The 21,127-nt window shown below is 42.3% G+C and overlaps 1 protein-coding gene and 1 pseudogene across 3 annotated transcripts in view; one reads left to right on the top strand and one right to left on the bottom strand.

The window, feature by feature from the left end:
- The first annotated feature begins 349 nt into the window (after positions 1–349).
- Positions 350–21,127, top strand: part of EXOC4 (exocyst complex component 4) — a 734,942-nt gene continuing 714,164 nt past the window's right edge. For 2 of the 3 annotated variants that reach the window (XM_029923167.1, XM_029923170.1), the window contains exon 1: positions 350–466. In XM_029923167.1, coding sequence (XP_029779027.1) covers positions 381–466 — 86 coding nt within the window. In that variant the 5' untranslated portion in view covers positions 350–380. The remainder of the gene's footprint in view (positions 467–21,127) is intronic. The other variant, XM_029923156.1, reaches the window with a different exon arrangement.
- Positions 10,136–10,560, bottom strand: LOC115278694 (annotated as a pseudogene).

Below are 21,127 nucleotides of genomic sequence, written 5' to 3'. Positions count from 1 at the left end.
TTAGATACATTTGATTAAAAAACTGATAAAATTAGAAAAATATGGAAATTAAAGAAAAAAGAATCCCACCAGATTAGAACAAGTACAAATCAAACAATCCTTAGGAGACTTCACCAAGTTGCCCCTGGTTTAGTTTCCCTGTGTCCCCAGGAACCGCGGGGAAAAAACTACAATTCCCAGAATGCTAAGAGAGCGTGCGCGGCCTCGAAACTTGCCGGTTCAGTCCCGCCTCCTTGTTCCAGCGATTGGACTGTCCAGTTTCGCTTCTCTGAATTTATCTTCCTTCATTGGTGGACTCCCCAGCGAGGTCAATTACAGAGTTTACGTTCGCTTTGGCCCTTCTGGCTCACCGGTTCTCCCCCTCCCCGCCCGGTCCCAAGATGGCGGCAGAAGCAGCTGCTGGGAAATACAGAAGCACTGTCAGCAAAAGCAAAGACCCCTCGGGGCTGCTCATCTCTGTGATCAGGTGAGGGAGGCAGGAGGCACGGTCAGGGGACAGGGGGCAGCGGGCAGCGGCTCGACCTCCGCTTTGGAAGGGAGAAGGGTTAGCTGGGTTCCACCCTGCCGACCCCTCCCCTTTCCTCCTGGCCTCCCCCCAGCCCCTCCCAAGGACCCCCACAGTTCCCCCTTTTTCTCTGGGGTTGGGCTAGAGGGAGGAGCCCCGCCTCACTGTCTTTTCATTAGGGCCCGAGCTTTCCATCAGGGTCCCTGGGCCCTAAAAGCACGCTGTTTGGGAGCTTGGTAGAGAAAACTAGGTGTATTCATTTAGTCATACAACGTTTATTTAGGGATCGCCTTCAGCCGCGCTCACTAGGGGCGGCTTCTCGTTCTTGGATTTCTGGGTGTAAGGCCCTGAAGTCCGGGGACTACTGTCACGAGTTGCAGATTGTGTTCTCACACTTCGGACACCAACCACCTGTGAATGGCCACAGCTTCAAATACAAGAGCCTGTAGCGGGCTCGTAGAAGGGCCGTGGGTTTGAAGGCACACATCCATTTTCGATTTTTTCTGCCTTCCCCTCCCGGTCTAGTCCTTCAACACAAAACCAAAGAAATTTTGAGTTGACTGCTATTTCCCCAGAATATGCATGGAGGGAGTGGGATTGGTGGACCTTTTAGGGGCTCCTTTTTTAGAAATGTGAACTAGATTAAGGGTGGGAGAAGATGATGCAGGGAGTGATTAAAACAACCTGAATAAAATGTGTTTAACACGTTTTTCCTTGTTGACCTTTGAATTTAAACTCAGGTATTCCTCATAAAATGAAATGAAAGACCCCCTCCCCCATCTCCTACCTTCCCCGTCTCCTGCACCCTCTCCCCACTCCCCCCATCTATGCTAAACTTCTGGTTGGGTTCTGGGAAGACTCCTGGAATGTTTTGTAGATCTTTTTAAAAACAAGGATCACCAATTCCTTGTAGTTCAGAAGGACTTGAAGGTATGCATAGATTGAATTTTAAAACAGTCTCCCACTCATGGACGGATAAAGACCCATCTCATGGGTATTATTTAGGGGCCTCTAATATCCTATCACGGTATATTAAATCATTATTACAAAGTTTTTTGGTTTTGGGTTTTTTCTTTTTAATTAAGATGATAATTCTTCTCTGTATGGAAATACTTACTAAACTTGGCAGGCCATACAAGAACGCTGGTAGAGTGTGGACCCACATTCTTGCTGTGACAGTATAGGTGGTGTAGACGTTTCATGATACTAAAACTCCAAGGAGAATATTGGTAGCGGCCCATCGTAATCTGTGGAATTAGAACAACATGAATTAATTTGGGCCCTTTTTTGAACTTTTTTCTGCCTTGTAGTCAACATTCATTTAAACTGTGCATTTAGTGCTAGTATGTAGTTGGGTGCCTGGTCCTTAATGCATACTTAGTAAATACAGTTAAACAAATGAGGGAATGCCCTGAGTTTTGCAAAGACAAATCAGACATGGCATTGTTCTGGAGAGTGTAGTTCACTTGAGGGGTAAAATACGGAAGTAAAAATTATGACATAAGACTAGGAGAGACAGAGACAGGTGGAATATGGGAATCCAGGAGGCGTGGGGGAATGAGGTGTGGATTAGGGAGGGGAACAGCTGTATATAAATGTACCATTTCAACTGTGTACTTAGGATTCTGTAGGTGTTATCCATTTGTGTTGTGTATCAATGTTCTTAAATGTCAGTTACATTCCCTCTAAATGCCCTATATTTGAAAACGTGAAAACCAAACTAAAAATTTTTTTTTTTTTTTTTTTTTTTTTTTTACTGGTGCTGGTTCAGGAACAATGTACATTGCCTTTGGTTGACTGTTCCTTTGTTCTTCACGGGGACTCTGCTGCTGGCTGCTGTGGAATAGGATTTTGTGGTTATTCATCCATCTCTTCCACCCATTTTTATTACCTTTGCTTTATCACCATGATTTAGGCCTATGCATTTTTTATGCTGACTCCTGTTGTGTATTACTATTTGTCATTTTTCTTCCCTATCCTGACTAAGTCTGACTGCTTGAATAACACTTTTATTACATCTGTTAACTAGCATGGTATAATGGAGCGTGCAGACCTAGCATCCTGGGCAGGTGTTTTTTTTTTTTTTAATTTATTTTAGAGAAAGAGATCATGAGCCCTGGAAAGGGGCAGAGAGAGAGAGAGAGAGAGAGAGAGAGAGAGAGAATGAGAATGACTGACTGACTGACTGACCATCTTAAGCAGGCTCCACGCTGAGCATGGAGCCCCATACTGGGCTCCATCCCATGACCTTGGGATCATGACCTGAGCCGAAATCAAGAGTTGGACAACCATGGACTGGGCCACCCCAGTGCCCTCTGGGCAAGTTTAGTAAGGATTAGAGTTCATGGTTACATATAACCTTATTTAAGACTGGGTACTGTTGGTTCTGGAGTATTAATGTTTTTATTTCATTATTTCTTTGAGTCATAGGAACATTGTGGGATTGAAGTGAAAGTGTTGCTAGCTCTCTCTCCTTGTTGTTACCTCCCTGATGTGCTTTTGAACGTATGCAGTGGTTTAAATTTCGTAGTGGCAGTTAATGAGAGGAGGATGGTAGTAACTTGATGTTTGGGTGGGGAGAAACGGGAGAGTACTTCAGAGAATAGAATGGGGAATGTAGTTGCTGAGAGAGTAGGTCTTAAAAGTTTTCATTACAGGAGAAGAAATTGTCACTGTATGAGGTGGATGGATGTTTACTAAGCTTACTGTAATCATTTTGCAATATACATAATATATTAAGCCGTGTTGTACGTCTTAAAGGACTGTAGTGCTATAGGTCAATTACATCTTGCTAAAACAGGAAAAAAAAAAAACCCTGGAATATAGATTGCTTGTTAGTAAACTCTTCTGTCACTCTGAAGCTGCTTTGTCTGTTTCTATTCTTGGTGCTATCCTTCTTGCAACATTGTATTCATGATTTAAAAAATTTTTTAAATGTTTCTTTATTTTTAAAGGAGAGATAGACAGAGCATGAGTGGGGAGGCACAGAGAGAGAGGGAGATAAAGAATTCCAAGCAGGCTCCAGGCTCTGAGCTGTCAGCCTATAGCCCCATGCTGGGCTGTAACCCAGGAGTGGTGAGTTCATGATCTGAGCTCACTTTGGATGCTTAACTGACAGAGTCACTCAGGTGCCCCTAATTCATGTTTCTTAATTCCTCATGAAAAACTTTGATTGCCTCCTCTTCTCCTGGTAAGATTTAATAGATGGAGGCAGAGATGGGAGGAAAGAGACCACATTATGGAGCCAAGAAAGCCTTTATTGGGATCTGCGATTCCTGGGCGAGGTCCCATGACCCGGAGAGTGGGGAGTCTGGGAAGTCGCCCCTGATAGGCTATGGGCGGGCGTTGGGGGCTGGGTTTATGGGTGGGGGGTTCTGGGTTTGATCTTGGGAGGGCCAAGGCCTTTCAGGGACTTGGCAGGATGGAATAGGTTGCCTCATATGTCAGGGTGACGGGAAGCTGGAGCTTCATGATTGGCTGTTTCCAAATGGGGCAGGACATCCCAGGTCTGCAGGTGAGGGGCGGGGGTCGTCTGTGCACGTGTTCTCCGCCAGCCCCCGGAGAAATGGCCGCTCGGTCGCCACCTTAAGGTGACTCTTACACTCCTTACCCTCTTTTCAGATTCTCTTTCAAAGACCAAAGCTTTCTGAAACCCATTTTATAAAATTTTTAGAAAAATGTTCTAAAATCTCAGCATCCTTGAAGATCTGATACATGCTAGTTCTCTCTCATGTTCCCTTAGACCTATTATTTTGTTCCCAAATAAATGACTTGCCAGTGACAGGCTTTTGAAAAGTTTGATTAGTTTAGCTCTATTTATCTTTATTTCTCCTCTTATCTCACTGAGTAGTTTTTTTTTGAATAGTGAATGTTAAAAATTCTCCATCAGTTCTTTTGTTCAAATAGGTAAAGAAAAAGCCATTTGTATATCTTATTGTGCATTAGCATAACACATTTATTTAATGCTCTATGAGTTGGAGCAGCATGAGGAAACTACTGGTAGGTAAGGGTTTGACCTAAAGATGCAATAGATGTAGACAAGGAGAATAGCCAAATCTCATCACTGTTTCCTGCTGTGGTACCGACTAGTTAAATAACCGATCTCTTGCTGATGGGATCATCCACCACTTTAACGCATTTAAAAAACAAAATAGCTTCAGGAAGTATCCTGTAGTTGTAACAAAAATGTTATAGTTGGTAGATGGTTATTTAAGTACCATGGGACTGGCAAATGAAATTCTTAGCCTTTAAAAAAAAAAGTATTGAATAAAAAGATTGCAGGTCAATCAGATGTTTCAAAGGGTGGACTCCCGGGGCATTGCTCAGTTCTCAGGCTGGGAAGTGGGGCTTTAATGAGGAGACAGTGCTTGGGACTTAGTCTGTCAGAGGCCACTCCTAACTGCGGCGTTTGGCTTAAACTCTCGCCACTGGCCCATTTAGAATGGTACTAATTGGGTGGACAGGGTCGTGATTACCTGCTGATGTAAATTTGGACAGTTTTACACGTGCGCGTGCACACGCAGCGTTTTCCTACTTTTTTTTTTTATTGATTTCCCTCTTCCCTCCCCTTAGCCTTTTGTTTGGTGTGAAGCCGACCAGGCAGCCTTTCTAAATGGGAGATAAGCAGAGTGGCATTTTGGAAATGCTATTTTATTTTTGTGAGTTCTTGTCAGATTTTTAATTGGGAAATGTGTCTACCACTTACTGTTAGGTGATTTGCTTCCCAATTAAATGTTGACTCACTTCTCTTTATAAGTTGGCCTTTAATAGACCATTTAATTGGGAAGACAAACTTTGGCTGTGACTTGAGGTGACCTTATTGAACCCCCAGAGCAGAGCTTCTGTAGACAGAGTCTGGTTACAGATGTCAAGGAGGCTTGAAGGCAGTTGAAGGCCCCCGGCTTCATCAACTTTCATGTCTTCACAGAAGTTGGAATTTCAAAAACTTAGGAAATCCTTTATTGTAGACACCTGTTAAATTCCCTTCCTCCTCAGAGAGTGTTTTGGTCAGCCCCACATATAATTCAAAGCCAGCTTTGTTGAAGGGGGCCGGGCTTTGATCAGAGCTTTGAACAAACAGCTTTGAGGTCCACGACACAGTTTGTGGCAGAAGGGAACGTGGCCGGTCACTCTGTTCGGAGCAGAGTCCTGGAAGTTGTGTTCAGTGGTTAGTGCTGTTTGCGGTAACCCCTCTTCTCTTCATCGGACCCCATTACAGTTTTCAGGGTTTCCAGCTCTTTCTCTATCCTGGGGCGTCTTGGCACTCGCCACGCAGTACTGTTTAAAAAATCACTGCTAGGCTCTCTGGAGACTGGACACTTTTTTCTCAAAGTCCTGCCACATCCAACAGCATATGTGGATATAAGGGACAAGATAATCCCCCCCTTTTTTCTTGCAAAAAATGAAGAATTAGTATCTTGGAACCCATGTCTTAGTTTTCAACCTCATGCGTCATTTTTAACATTGGGATTTCCTGAAGGCTTGGAGGCAGATAGGTGTAATGTTGGGTGATAGGTTTTTTCCAGCCACTACTTACAGTATGTAGGTGTGGTCCCAGGCTTTGGTGGGAGTTGAGGTAAAGCACGTAGAAACTGTAACTCTGGACCAGTTACTTCAGACCATTGTGTCTTTGTCCTCATTTGTAAAATGAGATAATAGTATGATCTATGGTTTTGGGGGAAAATTAGTGCATAAAAGTGCCTAACACAGTTTGGCATAGAGAACGGACTCAGATATTCATTTTCTCCTTTTCAGAATCTGCAGCTTCTCTGGTGAGAAACTCGATTGTAATGTTTACCAGAGAGCAGCCGGGATATGATGTTATTTTTCTGTTGGAAACATCCTTTCCAGTTTGGCGTGAATGTTTGATTCCAATTGTCAGAATGTACTCTCCGTAACCAAGAAACCTTATGTAGCTGAATTATGATGGCAATTATTGATAATTTAGGAGTCAGCCACAGAAGCTAGATTTAAATATATATATACTTACCATGTGCATGTAAAAATTATAAAATATAAACAGATGTAAAATAGAAAATGTTTTTTCGGTTAAGGAAAGTTTATAAACCAGCAAATTAAAAAGCCTATGATTTCTTTGTCTGGATAACCCCCTTTGCTATTAAAAATTATATGATTTCTGAAAGCACATGTATAATTTTAACAAATCAGTTACATATTTGGAAAATTCAAATATTTCAAGAGGAACAAAATGAAAACCGAAGACTTTTCTCTCCATTCACCTCCTTTCTGAAATACCTCTATTAAGTGTTGTTTGGTTGAAGAAAATAGAAACTATGTGTGAATGTATGATCTTTAAACAAGAATATATGTTCTTTAATATTTTTTCCTTTTTTAAATGCTCATTTATTTTGAGAGAGAGAGAGAGCACGAGTGAGCAAGCACAAGTAGGGTAGGGGCAGAGAGAGAGGGAGAGAGGGAATTCCAAGCAGGCTCCGAGAGAACGCAGAGCCCGAAGCAGGGCTTGAGCTCATGACTGTGAGATCATGAGCTGAGCTGAAACCAAGAGCTGGACACTTAACTGACTGAGCCACCCAGCCACCCCTATTCTTAATATTTAATATATTAATATATAATATTTATGACATAAACAATGTTATGCACGATGTCACGCACTTAAAGGAATAGTCATTAAAGTTATGTATTATATATTCATGAAACAAATGGGATCATACTCTATATTTTTGAACCTTTGTTCATTGGCTTGTTTTTCTCTATTTTGGAGATCTCTTCTAGCAGGACATCTTGATCTATTCCATCTTTTCAGTGGCGATAGCATTCTGTCATGTGGCAATCCATAATCTGTTTAATTGGTGGGCCCTTTCCCACCCCTTTTGTAACACTTCAGTTTTTTTTTTTTTTCTTTCTGTCTTCTGTTAAGAATGCTTGGCAGTGAGCCTTCGCGTACCTCTGGGAGCATACCCATGGCGTGAAATCATGGCAGCAGCAGTGGAATAGCTGCATCTGGGTATACGCACATTTTGTATTTTGACGGAGTCAAAATGTCCTCCAGGAAGATGGTAATTTCCATCCCCACAAGGCGGGTGGTAGCTTCCCTGTTTTCCCAGGCCCCGGCCCAGAACTGGGTGTCTTCGGTGATTGTCTTTATTAGCTCTGTCGTGAGTAAGAAGAGACCGTTTGTCTCACTGTCATGCAGTTGGGTGTATGTGGGTAATATGTGTTTTGCAAATATTTTCCCCCCCGTCTGTGGTTTGTCATTCTCTTGACAGAGTCTTTCCCAGAGCAGAAGTTTGTAATTTTCTTCAAGTCCAGCTCATCGATGATTTCTGTCGTGGGTCATGTCTTTGGCGTCGTATCTGAAAAGTCTGTGCCCGGTTGCCTGGGTGGCTCAGTTGGCTAAGCATTGGACTCTTGTCTTCAGCTCAGGTCATGATCTCACAGTCTGTGAGATGGAGCCCAGCTTTGGGCTTTGCGTTGACACTGTGGAGCCTGTTTGGGATTCTCTCTCGCGCGCTCACCCTCTTCGCCTCTCCCCTGTGTGCACATGAGCATGTTCATGTGCTCTCTCAGACCATAAAAAGTCTGTGCCATACCCACGATCATCTAAATTTTCTCCAATATTCACTTCTAGGAGATTTATATTTTGTCTTATATTTAGGACTCTCATCCAGTATGAGTTACATTTTGTGAAGGCTATAAAATCTTGGTCTAGATCTTTTTTTTCCCCCCTGTGGATGTTCAATTCCAGCACCATTTGTTGAAAAGGTGATCTTTTTCTGCATTGTTAGACACACGTGGGATCTTTAACAACATTCCATGCCTTTTGTTCTCTTTCCATGCATACTTGTCATAGCAACTTTCCCCATTTTCCTTTATAAAAATTGTATCACAAAAGCTGGTTTAAAAAAAAGTCATAAAAGAAAATCCAACAATCTAATTTCCCAAATATTACCCATTTTCTTTTTAAGGTGCTTGTGTGGGTCCTGTCTAGGTACATACTGGTTTAACACTTGTAATTATTACAAACTTAATTTTTTTAGCATAACTAAATTTTTTCTTTTTTCTTTTCTTTTTTTTTAATAATTTATTTTATTTTTGATACAGAGAGAGACAGAGCATGAGAGGGGGAGGGGCAGAGAGAGAAGGAGACACAGAACCGGAAGCAGGCTCCAGGCTCTGAGCTGTCAGCACAGAGCCTGATGCGGGGCTAGAACCCACATACGTGAGATCTGACCTGAGCCGAAGCTGGAGGCTTAACCAACTGAGCCACCCAGACGCCCCTGTTTCATATTGCTATAGTCTTTGTAATTATACATTAAAATTTTTTTTTAATGTTTGTTTATTTTTGAGAGAGACAGAGTGCGAGTGGAGGCAGAGAGAGAGGGAGACAGAATCTGAAGCAGACTTCAGGCTCTGAGCTGTCAGCCCAGAGCCCGACGCGGGGCTTGAACCCACAAACCGTGAGATCATGACCTGAGCCAAAGTGGATGCTCAACTGACTGAGCCACCCAGTCATCCCTGTAATTATACAGTTTTTAAGTGGAGGAGTTAAAAAATATAGAAAATTTCAGAGAAGAAAAATAAAAACTTTCATATTCTCTTTACCCAGATTTAAAAACTACTAAGAAATTTGCTTCCAGTGTTTAAAAATTGTTATAAAAATAATGCACATTCATTATGAAGAATTCAAACAATGGAAATGCAGAAAGATGGAAGATGAAAATTATTCCAAACTTTATCCTTAGTAAGTTATTAACCATCATTGATATTAGCTGTACCTAATTGCAGACATCTCTCTGCCTCTGTGTGTGTGTGAAATGTGGATGAATAGATAGAAATAAATTTTTAAATAAATATAGTCTCTTACTCTATATGCTCACTTGTATGCTCACTTTATTTGTGTCCCCTTTTGAGGTATACATACATAGAGTAAAGTGCATACATATTAAGTATATGGCTTGATGAATTTTGACTTGTGTACCCACTACCAAATCAAGATAGAGACGAATATTTTGTGTGAGGGTATCCTGTTATTCCAGCACCAATGTTAGACAGGTTATGCTTTCTTCACTGAATCTCTTTTGTACCTCTGTCAAAAATCATTTGACCAGTGTGGGTCTATTTCTTGATTATCTAGTCTGTTCCATTCAGCTGTTTATCTTGATAATATGACTACAAAGCAGTCACACAGTCCTTTTTATTCTTATTTTTTAAAGAGAGAGTGTGTGAGCAGGGGAGGGGGCAGAGGGAGAGAGAGAATCTTAAGCAGGCTTCACGCTCAGTGCAGAGCCTGACATGGGGCTTGATCCCATGACCCTGGGATCATGACCTGAGCTAAAGTCAACAGTTGCCACTTAACAAACTGAGTCACCCAGGAGTCCCTACAAAGCCTTGAATGTTGTTTTTATGAGTCTTGTAGACAGTCTGTGTTCTCTAGCTGTATTGTACTTTAAAAGTTTTAGTTGCTATTCTAGGTCCTTTGCATTTCTCTATCAATTTTATTTTTTTTTCTATATCAATTTTTGAATTCGTCAATTTCTTTTTCATTTTTTTTTAAAAGTTCTTAGTTTATTAATCCTCTCACGAAAAATCTGCACAATCACCAGAGAGCCACAGCAGAACCTTTACTCCTTCTGTCGTCCAATCTCCAGCTCACTTGTTGCCGGCACCAACGTGGGCTTTTGCGGTTCCCCTGACTTTCTTCATCCTGTGCTTGCGTTCCTCTCGCTGTTTTCTTGATGTCTCTTAATTCTCATATGGGCCAGGTCTTGCAGGTCTATGTTTGGGGGCGTTTTTCTTCGCATAATCCAAGGAATCATAAATCATGCCAAAGCCAGTGGTCTTGCCACCTCCGAAATGGGTTCTGGATCCAAATACAAAGATGACATCTGGTGTGGTCTTGTACATTTTGGCTAGTTTTTCCCGAATCTCTGTCTTAGGTACTGTTGTCTCTCCAGGGTGAAGGACATCAATGACCATCTGTTTCCGCTGAAGTAGTCGGTTGGTCATGAACTTCCTGGTCCGGATAGTTACGGTGTCATTCATGATGGCGGTGGCGCTTCAAGCAGCCGCGGAGGAAAAAAGAGCGGATTCGTCAATTTCTATAATAAAACACGCTGGGATTGGGTTGGGATTGCATTGAATGTACAGATTAATATGGGACAATTCACGTCTTAGCCATACTGAGTGGTCCTAACCCTGAACACATCTCTCTCTTCGTTTAACTAATTTCTCTCAGCAATTTTTAAATGCATTTTAATGTGTAAGTGTTACGTAGATGTTGGTCAGATTTATCTTAGTACTTTAGGCCACTTCAGTGTTTTCACACCTAGTCTTTTTTTTTTTTTCTTGGTGTGTGTGTGTGTGTGTGTGTGTGTTTTGTATAGTTTCTGTTGTGTCTTCAAGTTCATTCATCTGTTCTGCATTTTCCAATCTGTTGTTAATCCTATGTGATGTAATTTTTATTAGATTGTAGTTACAAGCTGTAGAAGTTTGATTTGGATATTTTAAGAAAAATAATCAATAACTTTCCTTACATGTTCAGTCTTTCATAGAGCTTCTTGCAGTATGGAATACAGGTGTAACAATTTTAATGCTCTTGTTTACTAATTTTGTCATCTGTGTCATTTTTGGGTTAGTTTCAGTTGATTACTACTTGTCCCCCCTTTTTTTACATTCTTATATACCTTTTGGATACTATGCACTGTGATTTTTACCCTTTTAAGTACTGGTCATGGATGTCTTTGTTTTTCTATAAGAATTCCTGACTTTTGTTCTGGGATGTGGTTAGGTTACTTGGAAACTAGTTCTTCTGGGTCTTAAGTTTTGCTCATTGGGAGCAGAGCAACATTTGATTTAGCACCAGTTTTGTCTCACTACTATGGCAAAATCCTTCTGAATACAACATCCAGTGCTCTGTGAATCATGAGATTTTTCACGCTGTGTGTGATTTCAGATACTTGTGTCCACTAATCCTTACTGGTGGTTCTTTGCCTGGCCGTGGATTGTTTCTTTTCATGCACGCGCTGATGATAGTCAGGGGAAGCTGTAAAGGAGCCCTTCTCCAGATCTCCAAAGTGCTCTATGCAGTTCTCTTTCCTCTCTGTCACCAGCCCTGCAAACTCTACCTGCCTTCATGTTAAGGTTTCCAAATCAAGTTCTTTTGGTGGTTGTCGTTGTTACTTTCAGATGCTAGGGTCAATTTAGTCCCTGCTATTTCATCTCAACCAGAAGTGGAAGTCCATCAGGGCTTCATATTTTGAAAACTATCTCTAAAGGGTGGTTTTCATGGTCTGATTTCATCAGCTGCCTAGGTCCAGAGAGGAAGAATGAGGTAATCAGATGTGCTGTCTGAAGGCACAGCAGGAGAGTGAAGTAGGTATCTCAGCCCTAATGGCCTTTCTGATTTTGTAGTGTTTTGCAGAGTGTTTAATTAAGCAGCTAAAAACTTTGACTTCATATAATATTTTTCCAGGAACTTTTCCCTTCAGAACTCCTAGAAATGCTTTGGAACTATTTTGCATCTGTTTACATATTTCTTTGTTTTTGAGAGTATAGTTTTTTTTGTTTTGTTTAATGCCTGCGAGAGTATTGTTCGCCCCTTTCCTGAGCTCTCATAGAGTTGGTCATTGGTTTTCTTAGGGTGGCATAGCCTTTAGGTGATTTTTGTTGGTGGTGGTTTGTTTTGCTTCTTGTTTTTGCTTGCATTTGGAGGTTTGCAGTCTGTGCTTGCATTTGGAGGTTTGCAGTCTGTGCTTGCATTTGGAGGTTTGCAGTCTGTGCTTGCATTTGGAGGTTTGCAGTCTGTGCTTGCATTTGGAGGTTTGCAGTGGTTGTCGTCTACTCTGCTGCTCACATTTTTAACTGCGTTTCAAGCCATGAAATGAGTTCTGGTCTTTATAGTAGCCGGTCCTTTATGTGTTGGGAATTTTGCCTTGAGAAGCATGGGAACGACCATTTACTGGGAAGGTTCTGTGCACCACTTGACATAGTAGGCAAACTTAATGATTTAGGTTCCTCTGCAGAACCTTTTCTGGGGCGCCCGGGTGGCTCAGTCGGTTAAGCGTCCCACTTCAGCTCAGGTCATGATGTCATGGTTCGTGGGTTCGAGTCCTGCGTCAGGCTCTGTGCTGACAGCTAGCTCAGAGCCTGGAGCCTGCTTCGGATTCTGTATCTCGCTCTCTCTCTGACCCTTCCCTGCTTGCACTGTCTTTCTGTCTCTCAAAAATAAATAAAAAACATAAAAAAAAGAGAATATTTTCTTTTAATTTTGAGAGACACATACTCAAATATATAACAGTAAAAATATCATGTCTAATATGTGCTTCAAAATAATTGGGGGTGAGGGTTGAAGTTAGGGTGTAATAAGATTCGGATGTGTTCACAATTGTTGAGGCTGGGTTAGTTGAGGAGTCTCTTGATTTTTGTACATGCTTGAAATTTTCCATGAAAATGGGTGGGTGTGTTTATATGTATGTACTGGGGAGAGGGAGGGAAGGGCGTTACCAGGGTCTGTGGACAGATCTAAGAAACACCACATACGCTTCATGTCTAGTCCGCCCAGCGCCTGCCCTCCCCCTCTTGTGCATGAACATGTTAATGTCCCCTGGATGTCTGTAGTTCAGAAGCCTGCTTCAGATGGTTTAATCTGGAATTTCCAAGGTAACCTAGTACCACGCAACACCTACTTTTATCTTCTAAAATGTGATTTCTGAGGAAGTCGCCAGAATCTCCATGTTAGGAAGTAGCCTGTACCTTCAAAATGACCCAGTGAAAGGGAGGACTTGGAGCTTCTAGGTGAAGTGGAAAAAGAGGTATGTTGGTTGAATGAGGGTAGGGGGTGGATTTTAAATGGACTCTGTCAACCCTGGCTCCATTTCTTGCTTTAGTGAGGCTGATTTTACTTAATTTTAGATCATGGTCTTCTCTGTTGGCTATAAGATTTAGAGCTTTTGGTCCCCAGAAGTATTTTGTATAACCGAGTTAATTGAAATATTGAAAAACTGCATATGTTGGGTGTAGTAATTGGCCCTAAGTGCTGTCTGAAGCAAGACACCAGTGAATTTTCAATTGACTTTAAAGCAGAAATTGTTTGCTGTCACTTGATATTAAATGAATCCTTGTAGTGAATTAAGGGATGTTGTTTTTATGCATCAGGAAAGTTTTTCAGAGGGACTTGTCATCATGAATTGCTATCAGTTGGGTTGGGATTATCTTGTATTTTGTGGGATCTAATAAGACATAATTAAGAAACAAGCCGTCGCAGTGTATAATTGAATATAATAAAATCGGATTAAAAAGTGTAATGTAGATTTGGTTATGCTTTGAGTGAAGCCATATCTTATGTGATTATATAGTGATACACATCTCAAACATTTAATGTGTGATTTTTTTCCATGCAAACTCAGAAGTATGAGGGTCTCTCTCTTTATAATTTATTGGAAGCATTTATAGACAATTCATCACATACAGAGTGCTCTGCTGACTAGAATAGGCTTTGAAGTCCACTTCTCAGGTAGTTGGTGTTTATATTCTTGATCTCTTTTCCTCCTCTTTAGTTTGGACTTACACTCTCCTCCTGTGTAGGGCTGTCTTTAGTTCCTCTGCTGATATTTACTGTCAGGCATTTATTAGGTTGGCTGTTTGATGCTTTAAAGGAAAAGAAAATCTGCCTCTCACACTTTAGTGTAACCTAAATGTTTTTGTTTAAAAGAGCTTGGGATTCACGTTTTCAAGAATGTCTGCACTAGGCTTTTTTATTCTTTTTTCTTTCCTCTGTCTTGGGATCAGTAACCAAAAGGAGTATTCTAGAAAGCTCAATAAGCTAATAGTTTACTTTTTCCTACTTGGAGTGAGGGTCTGAAACTAGTTAGTCCTTGTGTATTTGGGTTTAAAAATACTCACTTTTCCCCTTATGACAATGTGTTGTTCTATTTTGTAAATAAAGAGGACTTCTTGTATGGTGCCCTTTCCATTATGGGATTTAAAAAAATTCATTAGAATTGTCCTGATAGGAGTGAAGGTGGTGCTGAGGAGTTCAGGTGCCTGGCGAGTAAAAAGTACAAGGGCTCAGAGACCTCTGCTGTCTCTAAGAGGCCTTCTCTGAGTACTTCCCAGGAAGGGTATCACTGGGAGATTCGATTCCTGTAGCTTGTGCTTTGAACAGCTCTATCTTCCTGATAAGTGATTTTTTTGATATGTAGGACCTTACTTGTGATTAGTTTTTCCCAGTTGTTTGAAGGGGTTTACACCAACTGTTTTGTTAATCTCCATGATTCCTGGAGGAGAGGTCACTGGACACCCACAAGGAATGCCCTTAGTAAAAATGTAAGCGTATTAACTGTTTTCAGATCGCATGACTTAATGCTAATTGTTCTGCAGGGGTCACCAGAATTCAGGTGTATTATGTTAAATATTGCTTCTAGCAGGTGAATTGGTTATCTGAGGCTGCATTATGCAGTTAATTCTTGAGGATTTGCCGAGAATCTGTGTTGCTGTGGCTAAGGGGTATGACCCGTAACATCTGCCTCGAGACTTCAGCCAACCGCAGTAACACTGCCTGAGTTTTTTAGGTGTATAAGTCTGCTCCAGCTGCCACAACAAAATGCAGACTGAGTGGCTTGAACAGAAATTTATTTTCTCAGTGTTTTGGAGACTAGAAGTTCCAGATCAAGGTACCATTCAGGGTTGGCTATCTCGTTAAGGCCCCATCCATATGACCTCCCTTAGCCACCCTGATCTCCAAAGAGTCACATTGGGCGTTAGTGCTTCAGTATCAATTTGGAAGTGATGGGGGTAGAACAGCTGGCATTCTGGGGACTCTTATTACTTTGTTAAAATGCCCTAAAAGGCTTCCAGAGTGATAGTCTGTTATCACGTATAGGTGGTCTTGAGACTCAGGATAGAGTCCTGGGCAGGCCATTAATTTTTTAAAATTGATTGTCATCCTTTGTACTTGCTTTTCTGGCTTATAATATTTAACAGTCCCCTACTAACCCTCTAATACCAAATACTTGTACTGTTGATGCTCTTCAAAGAGCTGCTCCCTGGTCAGCTTGCACTATTCAAAGGGCTTCTGAGAGGAGGAAATTAACCAAACATGGTTTGCTCCATTTCCTCCTGTAAATCCCCCAAATTCTATCCTTAGATTAAAATGGATCATTGGAAAGCTTCATGTTTAGACTGTGTTCAGAGTCACAGTCTCCAGGTGTGACTTGTGTTTTAATGTTCTGTTCTTGAAGAAATTTAGAAGAAATGACCATATGAAATTTATTGTCTTTCCAAGGTGGTTGAAGACATTGTTCACACTTTGTTGTATTCCTTGTTGCTTTTTTTTCTTTCAGTTTTTATCTACTTATTTTGAGAGAGAAATAACAAAAAGAGGGAGAGAGAGAGAACACCAAGCAGGCTTGGCATTGTCAGCACAGAGCCTGGTGTGGGGATTGATCTCATGAACTGTGAGATCAGGACCTGAGCCATTATCAAGGGTTAGATCCACCCAGATGCCCCTCTTCCTTGTGGTTTTAAGTGAAAGATTTCATTTACAGTTTAGGACTAGCTTACAGTTTGCTTCCTCAGCAAAGGAACTGGAATCTAAAGTTTTGAGAATGAGAATTCTTTAACTAGCTACATTTCACTTTATGCATAGCAAGGAACCTAAGAGTTAGATTGAGGGCTGATTTCATATCAACTGTGTTTGCTCAGATATGACCTGCCTACCTGTGTTTTACATTTACATGGCACTGTTTTGTCCCGTAATTCCGTAACTTGTTCTACTTTCTCATTTGTATTATCTAGATTCTTGTACAAATGATCTCTGATCATTTTTGGAAGAGGTGGGATAGAAGTAAGATGAAACTTGAAATATTGTTGAATATTTGCCGTTCAGTATTCACTATTAAATACTGGTTGAGGGGTGCCTGGCTGACTCATTTGATTAAATCTGGCTCTTGATTCTGGCTCAGATCATGATGACCTCATGGTTTGTGAGGCTCTGTGTTGGGTACGGAGCCTGCTTGAGAGTTTCTCTCTCTTCCCCTCCACTCCACACATGTGCAGCACAAGCTCTTTTTCGCTCAAAAAAAAAAAAAAAAGAATAAGGAAAAAAAACCAGTTGAAAGCTGTCACTTAAAAAATATTTTATTTAATGTTTATTCATTTTTGAGAGACAGAGAGAGACAGAGTGTGAGGGTGGGAGGGGCAGAGAGAGAGAGGAAGAGACAGAATCCAAAGCAGGCTCCAGGCTTTCAGCTGTCTGCACAGAGCCCGATGCAGGGCTTGAACTCACTGATGGTGAGATCATGGCCTGAGCTGAAGTCAGACGCTTAACCGACTGAGCCACCCAGGGGCCCCTCATTTTTTTTTTTCAAGTTTTCATTTTTTTTTTTTTTTTAGTAATCTCTGCACCCAACATTGGCCTTGTTCATGACCCTGAGATCAAGAGTCGCATGCCCCAGCCAGGCCCCCTGAAAGCTGGCATTCTTTGGGTGCTCATCCCCAGGTGGCATCAAAGAACACTTTTAGAGTAAGAGTCCACAGAGCTGTCCCTCATCTGGCTCCTGGCCTCCTACCTGATCTCACGTCTGTCACTGTCCCCTTCCTTGCTTCTCTGAAGCCACATGGACTTGCCTGCCATACCTTGCTCCTGGACCAGGTCACACATCCCCTGCTTCAGGGCGTGTGCACTTTCTGTTCTCTCTGGAATCCGCTTCCCCAGAGAGTGTCACCTCTCTTTCCCCATTTTCTAGAAAGCTCTGTTCGAATGCCGTCTCTGAGTGGTTGCCTGCCACGCCTCTGTGTTTCCAAAGCTGCTGCTTCCTGGGCTGTGTGTGTGCTGTATTTCTTGTGTATCACCTGCTTCTCCTGCTAGAGCGTAAGCTTCCTGAGGGAGGGATTGGTTTTATTCACTTGCCAGGTATTGGTGTTTAATCTCTATTCATTGAATGACCCAATGAACTAAATAGGATCACTGTAACTATTATTCATCCTTTCCTAGAGATTTTTGAACAGGCATTTCTTTGCATGAGATAATTAAGTAGCAGTTGTTTCTTTCGGTGAGGAACTGCCCTCCCTGACCCCTTCAGATCCTGCCTGCTGCTGGGGCTCATTATTTAGCTTTTCCTGAGCCCTTGGATTGTGCCAGGCACCATACAAATATGAAGAAAAGGTCTGATGTCCGTTTGTGCATAAATATCTTCAGGAACTTCCGAATGGGGGAGGCTTTGGGCTAACCGTGTTGTGATTCACAGACGATGTATTTGGTTCCTAATAATGTCTCAGCCCACCCATCAGTGGGACTTTCTATTTTACCATGCATGTTCCCATACTTTGCCCAATCACAACCTCCCAGCAAGGCAGGTACTCTGGCTATCTTGTCTATTTGATGAGGGAAGAAACCCCCAGAAGTTAAGTGACCTGCCCAAGGTCAAGGAGCTTGAAAGTTGTAAATGCCTCATGGTTGACATATATGAAGAGAAGAGTAAAAACTTCTGATACATTCCAAACGGTAGTGCTTTTGATTTGTGGGTCTTTTTTGCATCCTCTCATTTGTCTTTGATTGAAGGTTATTGTTTCTCTTGAGTGATGGGTTACCTTTGGGTGACGGACCTTATTTTCGTAGGTGCACCTTTTCTTTTACTTGATCTTACTTTTGTCTGTTTTAAGAGTCATAGCGACTCTTGTGTGCTTTCCCCGTGTCTGGACTCCATTATTAATTCCCAAGTGAAGGCAGAATTGCTCCATGGAATGAGTCAGGGATGGTGACTAGTTATTTTCCTTTCAAAACACTTGACTGGCCAGATGGAAATACAGAAGCTGGTATAAAAAGAGGAAACTGACAAATTCAGTTTTAGATCTGCAGCTCTTCAGCTTGGGTTTAATGCTCCTATGTCAGGCTTTCTCCGAGCCGATGGCTATGAGTTCGCTAGAACCATACAGTACGTGTCCCTACTAGGTGCTGTTAACAGTAGCTTAACATGTGTGCTAGGGTCTTCTGAGCCCATTAGGTAAATACATTCCTTCCTAGGGATTAATTAGTTATGGTTAGAGATGTAATTCATCATGCAAAATGCCAGCGCTGTCTTAGTGAAAAATTCTTGGTGATCCAGAAATGTCTCTGTGTCTGGCTTAACTAGAATTTAGTGTATGCTTTTGTGTTCCTCCGTGAACCTGGCAGTAGTTTGTAAATCATGACGGTTTTGAGATAAGAGTGGGGGAAAAAAAAATCTAAGGAGCGATTCACTAACATGAATGCATCTTGGCGTGGCAACTTCTAATCATTTCCTCTCTGCTTATGTCTTTAAACTCATACTTCTTGTTCAGACTCAAGACTGTTAGAGCCCTTAGCAGCTTATTTAGTAGTATCCGCATCTTTCCCCATCCACTCGTCTCTTCACACGTGAGCTGTATCTTGTTTAGGAGCTGAAGGCACAAGAAATCGGAGTTCATAATGTGCATCATGGAAAAGGCATGGGCTTTGAAGTCACATATACCTAGCTTGAAGTCCGGTTCTGATGTTAGCTGTGGGGCAGGAGCAAGTTACTTCACCTCTCTGTTCCTCTGATCCCTTTTCTGTGAAAAGGGTGGTGATACTGTCTCCTCAGACTGTTTTGAGTATTGTCTCAGATTATTTGTGCAATGTAACCACCACATTCCCTGGCATGTAACAGACTTTACTAAATAATATCCTGTATTCACTTTCACCTGCCCTTTCCCAAGAGTACGTCCCTTTCTGTGTGTCGTTTGAAAATTTCCCAAGTAGACCAGTGAGAGCTGGCTTGTCAGCACTTAGTGTCAGAGGGATCTTGGATAATTTTTGGACTCAATAGTTACAAACACGCATGTAGTTTTAGGTCTGATTATTAGAAATGTAGTATCCATATTAAGGATATAAAAACCTTTTACTGGGGCACCTGATGCCTTGGTCAGTTAAGTGTCCGACTCCTGATTTCAGCTCAGGTCATGATCTCATGGTTCATGAGTTGGAGCCCCGCATTGGGCTCTCCACTGGCAGTGCAGAGCCTGCTTGGGATTCTCTCTCTCTCCCTCTCTCTGCCCCTCCCCTGCTCATGCTTTCTGTCTCTCTCAAAATAAATAAATCAATCAGTAAAACGTAGCAGTGACCAAACACTTCTTCCTGTGTTCACAGCAAGCGTATTAGGAGTATTGGGTTCAGTTCTAGTACCACATCTTGAGAGGCAGGATAAGGAAGCGTTTAAGGGCCAGACTGCTCAGGTTTGGGGACTGGCTCTGCTACTTAAAAAAAAAAACAAAACAAACCTTCTGTGCCTCCAACACACAACTCTGTTTCCTGTCTGTAAAAAGAGGGGGTAATATTGGCACCTACCTCCTCGGGTTGTTGTCAGGAATAAATGAATTTCTAGGTGGAAACCACTTAGATTACTGCTGAGCGTACAGTAAGCCCTCTGTGACCGTCCGCTGTTTCTGTAGGGCCTGCAGCGGTTGGTGGGCTGCGTGGGAGCCATGTTGTGGGAGAAACGGCGGAAGTAGCGAGAGATGTTTAACCTGAGAGAGAAATACTGAGAGCCCTTCGCCGTTGAAAGAGATTGTAGGGAAGGGGGAATAGACTTCTGTAACCGCAAGAAGGTGGAACTCGGATCAGTGGGTAGAAATCATCAAGAGGCTGATTTTATTTTAATGAAAGGCTTTGTCGCAGTGAGTGGCTTTGTGAGTCAGTGAGCCGTTGGTCGCACGGAGGCTTGTCAGAAGGCCGCGGAGAGGCCCCCCGACCTGGCTGGCGAGGCGACCTCGCGGCCAGGTGTGCTCTCCTACCCTGCTCTCGGTTCGGGTCAAGCGACTGGCTTCAAGGAAGATAATTCCACACTGAAATTTGCTGGGCTTTGGTAGCAGGCCTGCAAACTTTCTCCCTCGAATTCCAGTCTTCTTTTATGGTCTCTCATTCCTCCGTTGTGCAGATGCTACCGTGGGAGACATTGTATTTCCCGTGTCATTTTGCAGAAAAGAAAACAGAGGTTGGAAATACTGCGCACGATTGCGCACCACCAGGCAGTCTCTGAAGGCAGCCAGTGAATGATGTTTTATTATTGTTGGGAGGCCATTCTCCTTGTGTTGTTTCTGAAGTTCTCTTTAAAAAATTTTGTAAAAAAAATTTTATTTCTGAAAGAGAGAGAGACAGACAGACAGAGCATGAGTGGGAGAGGGGCAGAGAGAGGGAGACACAGACTCTGAAGCCAGGTCCAGGCTCTGAGCTGTCAGCACAGAGCCCACGTGGGGCTCAAACTCAAGATCATGACCTGAGTCGAAGTCGGATGCTTAGCTGACTGAGCCACCCAGGTGCCCTTGTTTCTAAAGTCCTCATGAGCAGAGCATTGAGTGCCCTTTGTTTGAGAATGTCTTTGTCAAGGGTATTTATTTGGGTGTTTGGAAGACAGAGATGATCTGTCCCTTTAGAAGAATGGGAGGCGTGTTTACTGTCTGGTATATAAGATGTAGTTTTCTCAGCTCAGGGTCCCTGTTGAGTCACTCACAGTGTATACAGGCAGGCATTGGGGTCCAGTGGCCTAACCATCATGGGACTTGGGGCGCGGTGGTGGGGGGCTGCTACAGATGTTCTGGTGCTCCTGCTTCTTGGTGTGCTCTGAATGACAAAGCCCTTTGCTTTTGACC

Source organism: Suricata suricatta, chromosome 2 (assembly GCF_006229205.1).
Source record: "Suricata suricatta isolate VVHF042 chromosome 2, meerkat_22Aug2017_6uvM2_HiC, whole genome shotgun sequence".
NCBI lineage: Eukaryota > Metazoa > Chordata > Mammalia > Carnivora > Herpestidae > Suricata > Suricata suricatta.
Note: the sequence above shows the minus strand (reverse complement) of the source record. Positions and strands in the feature narration are given on the sequence as shown.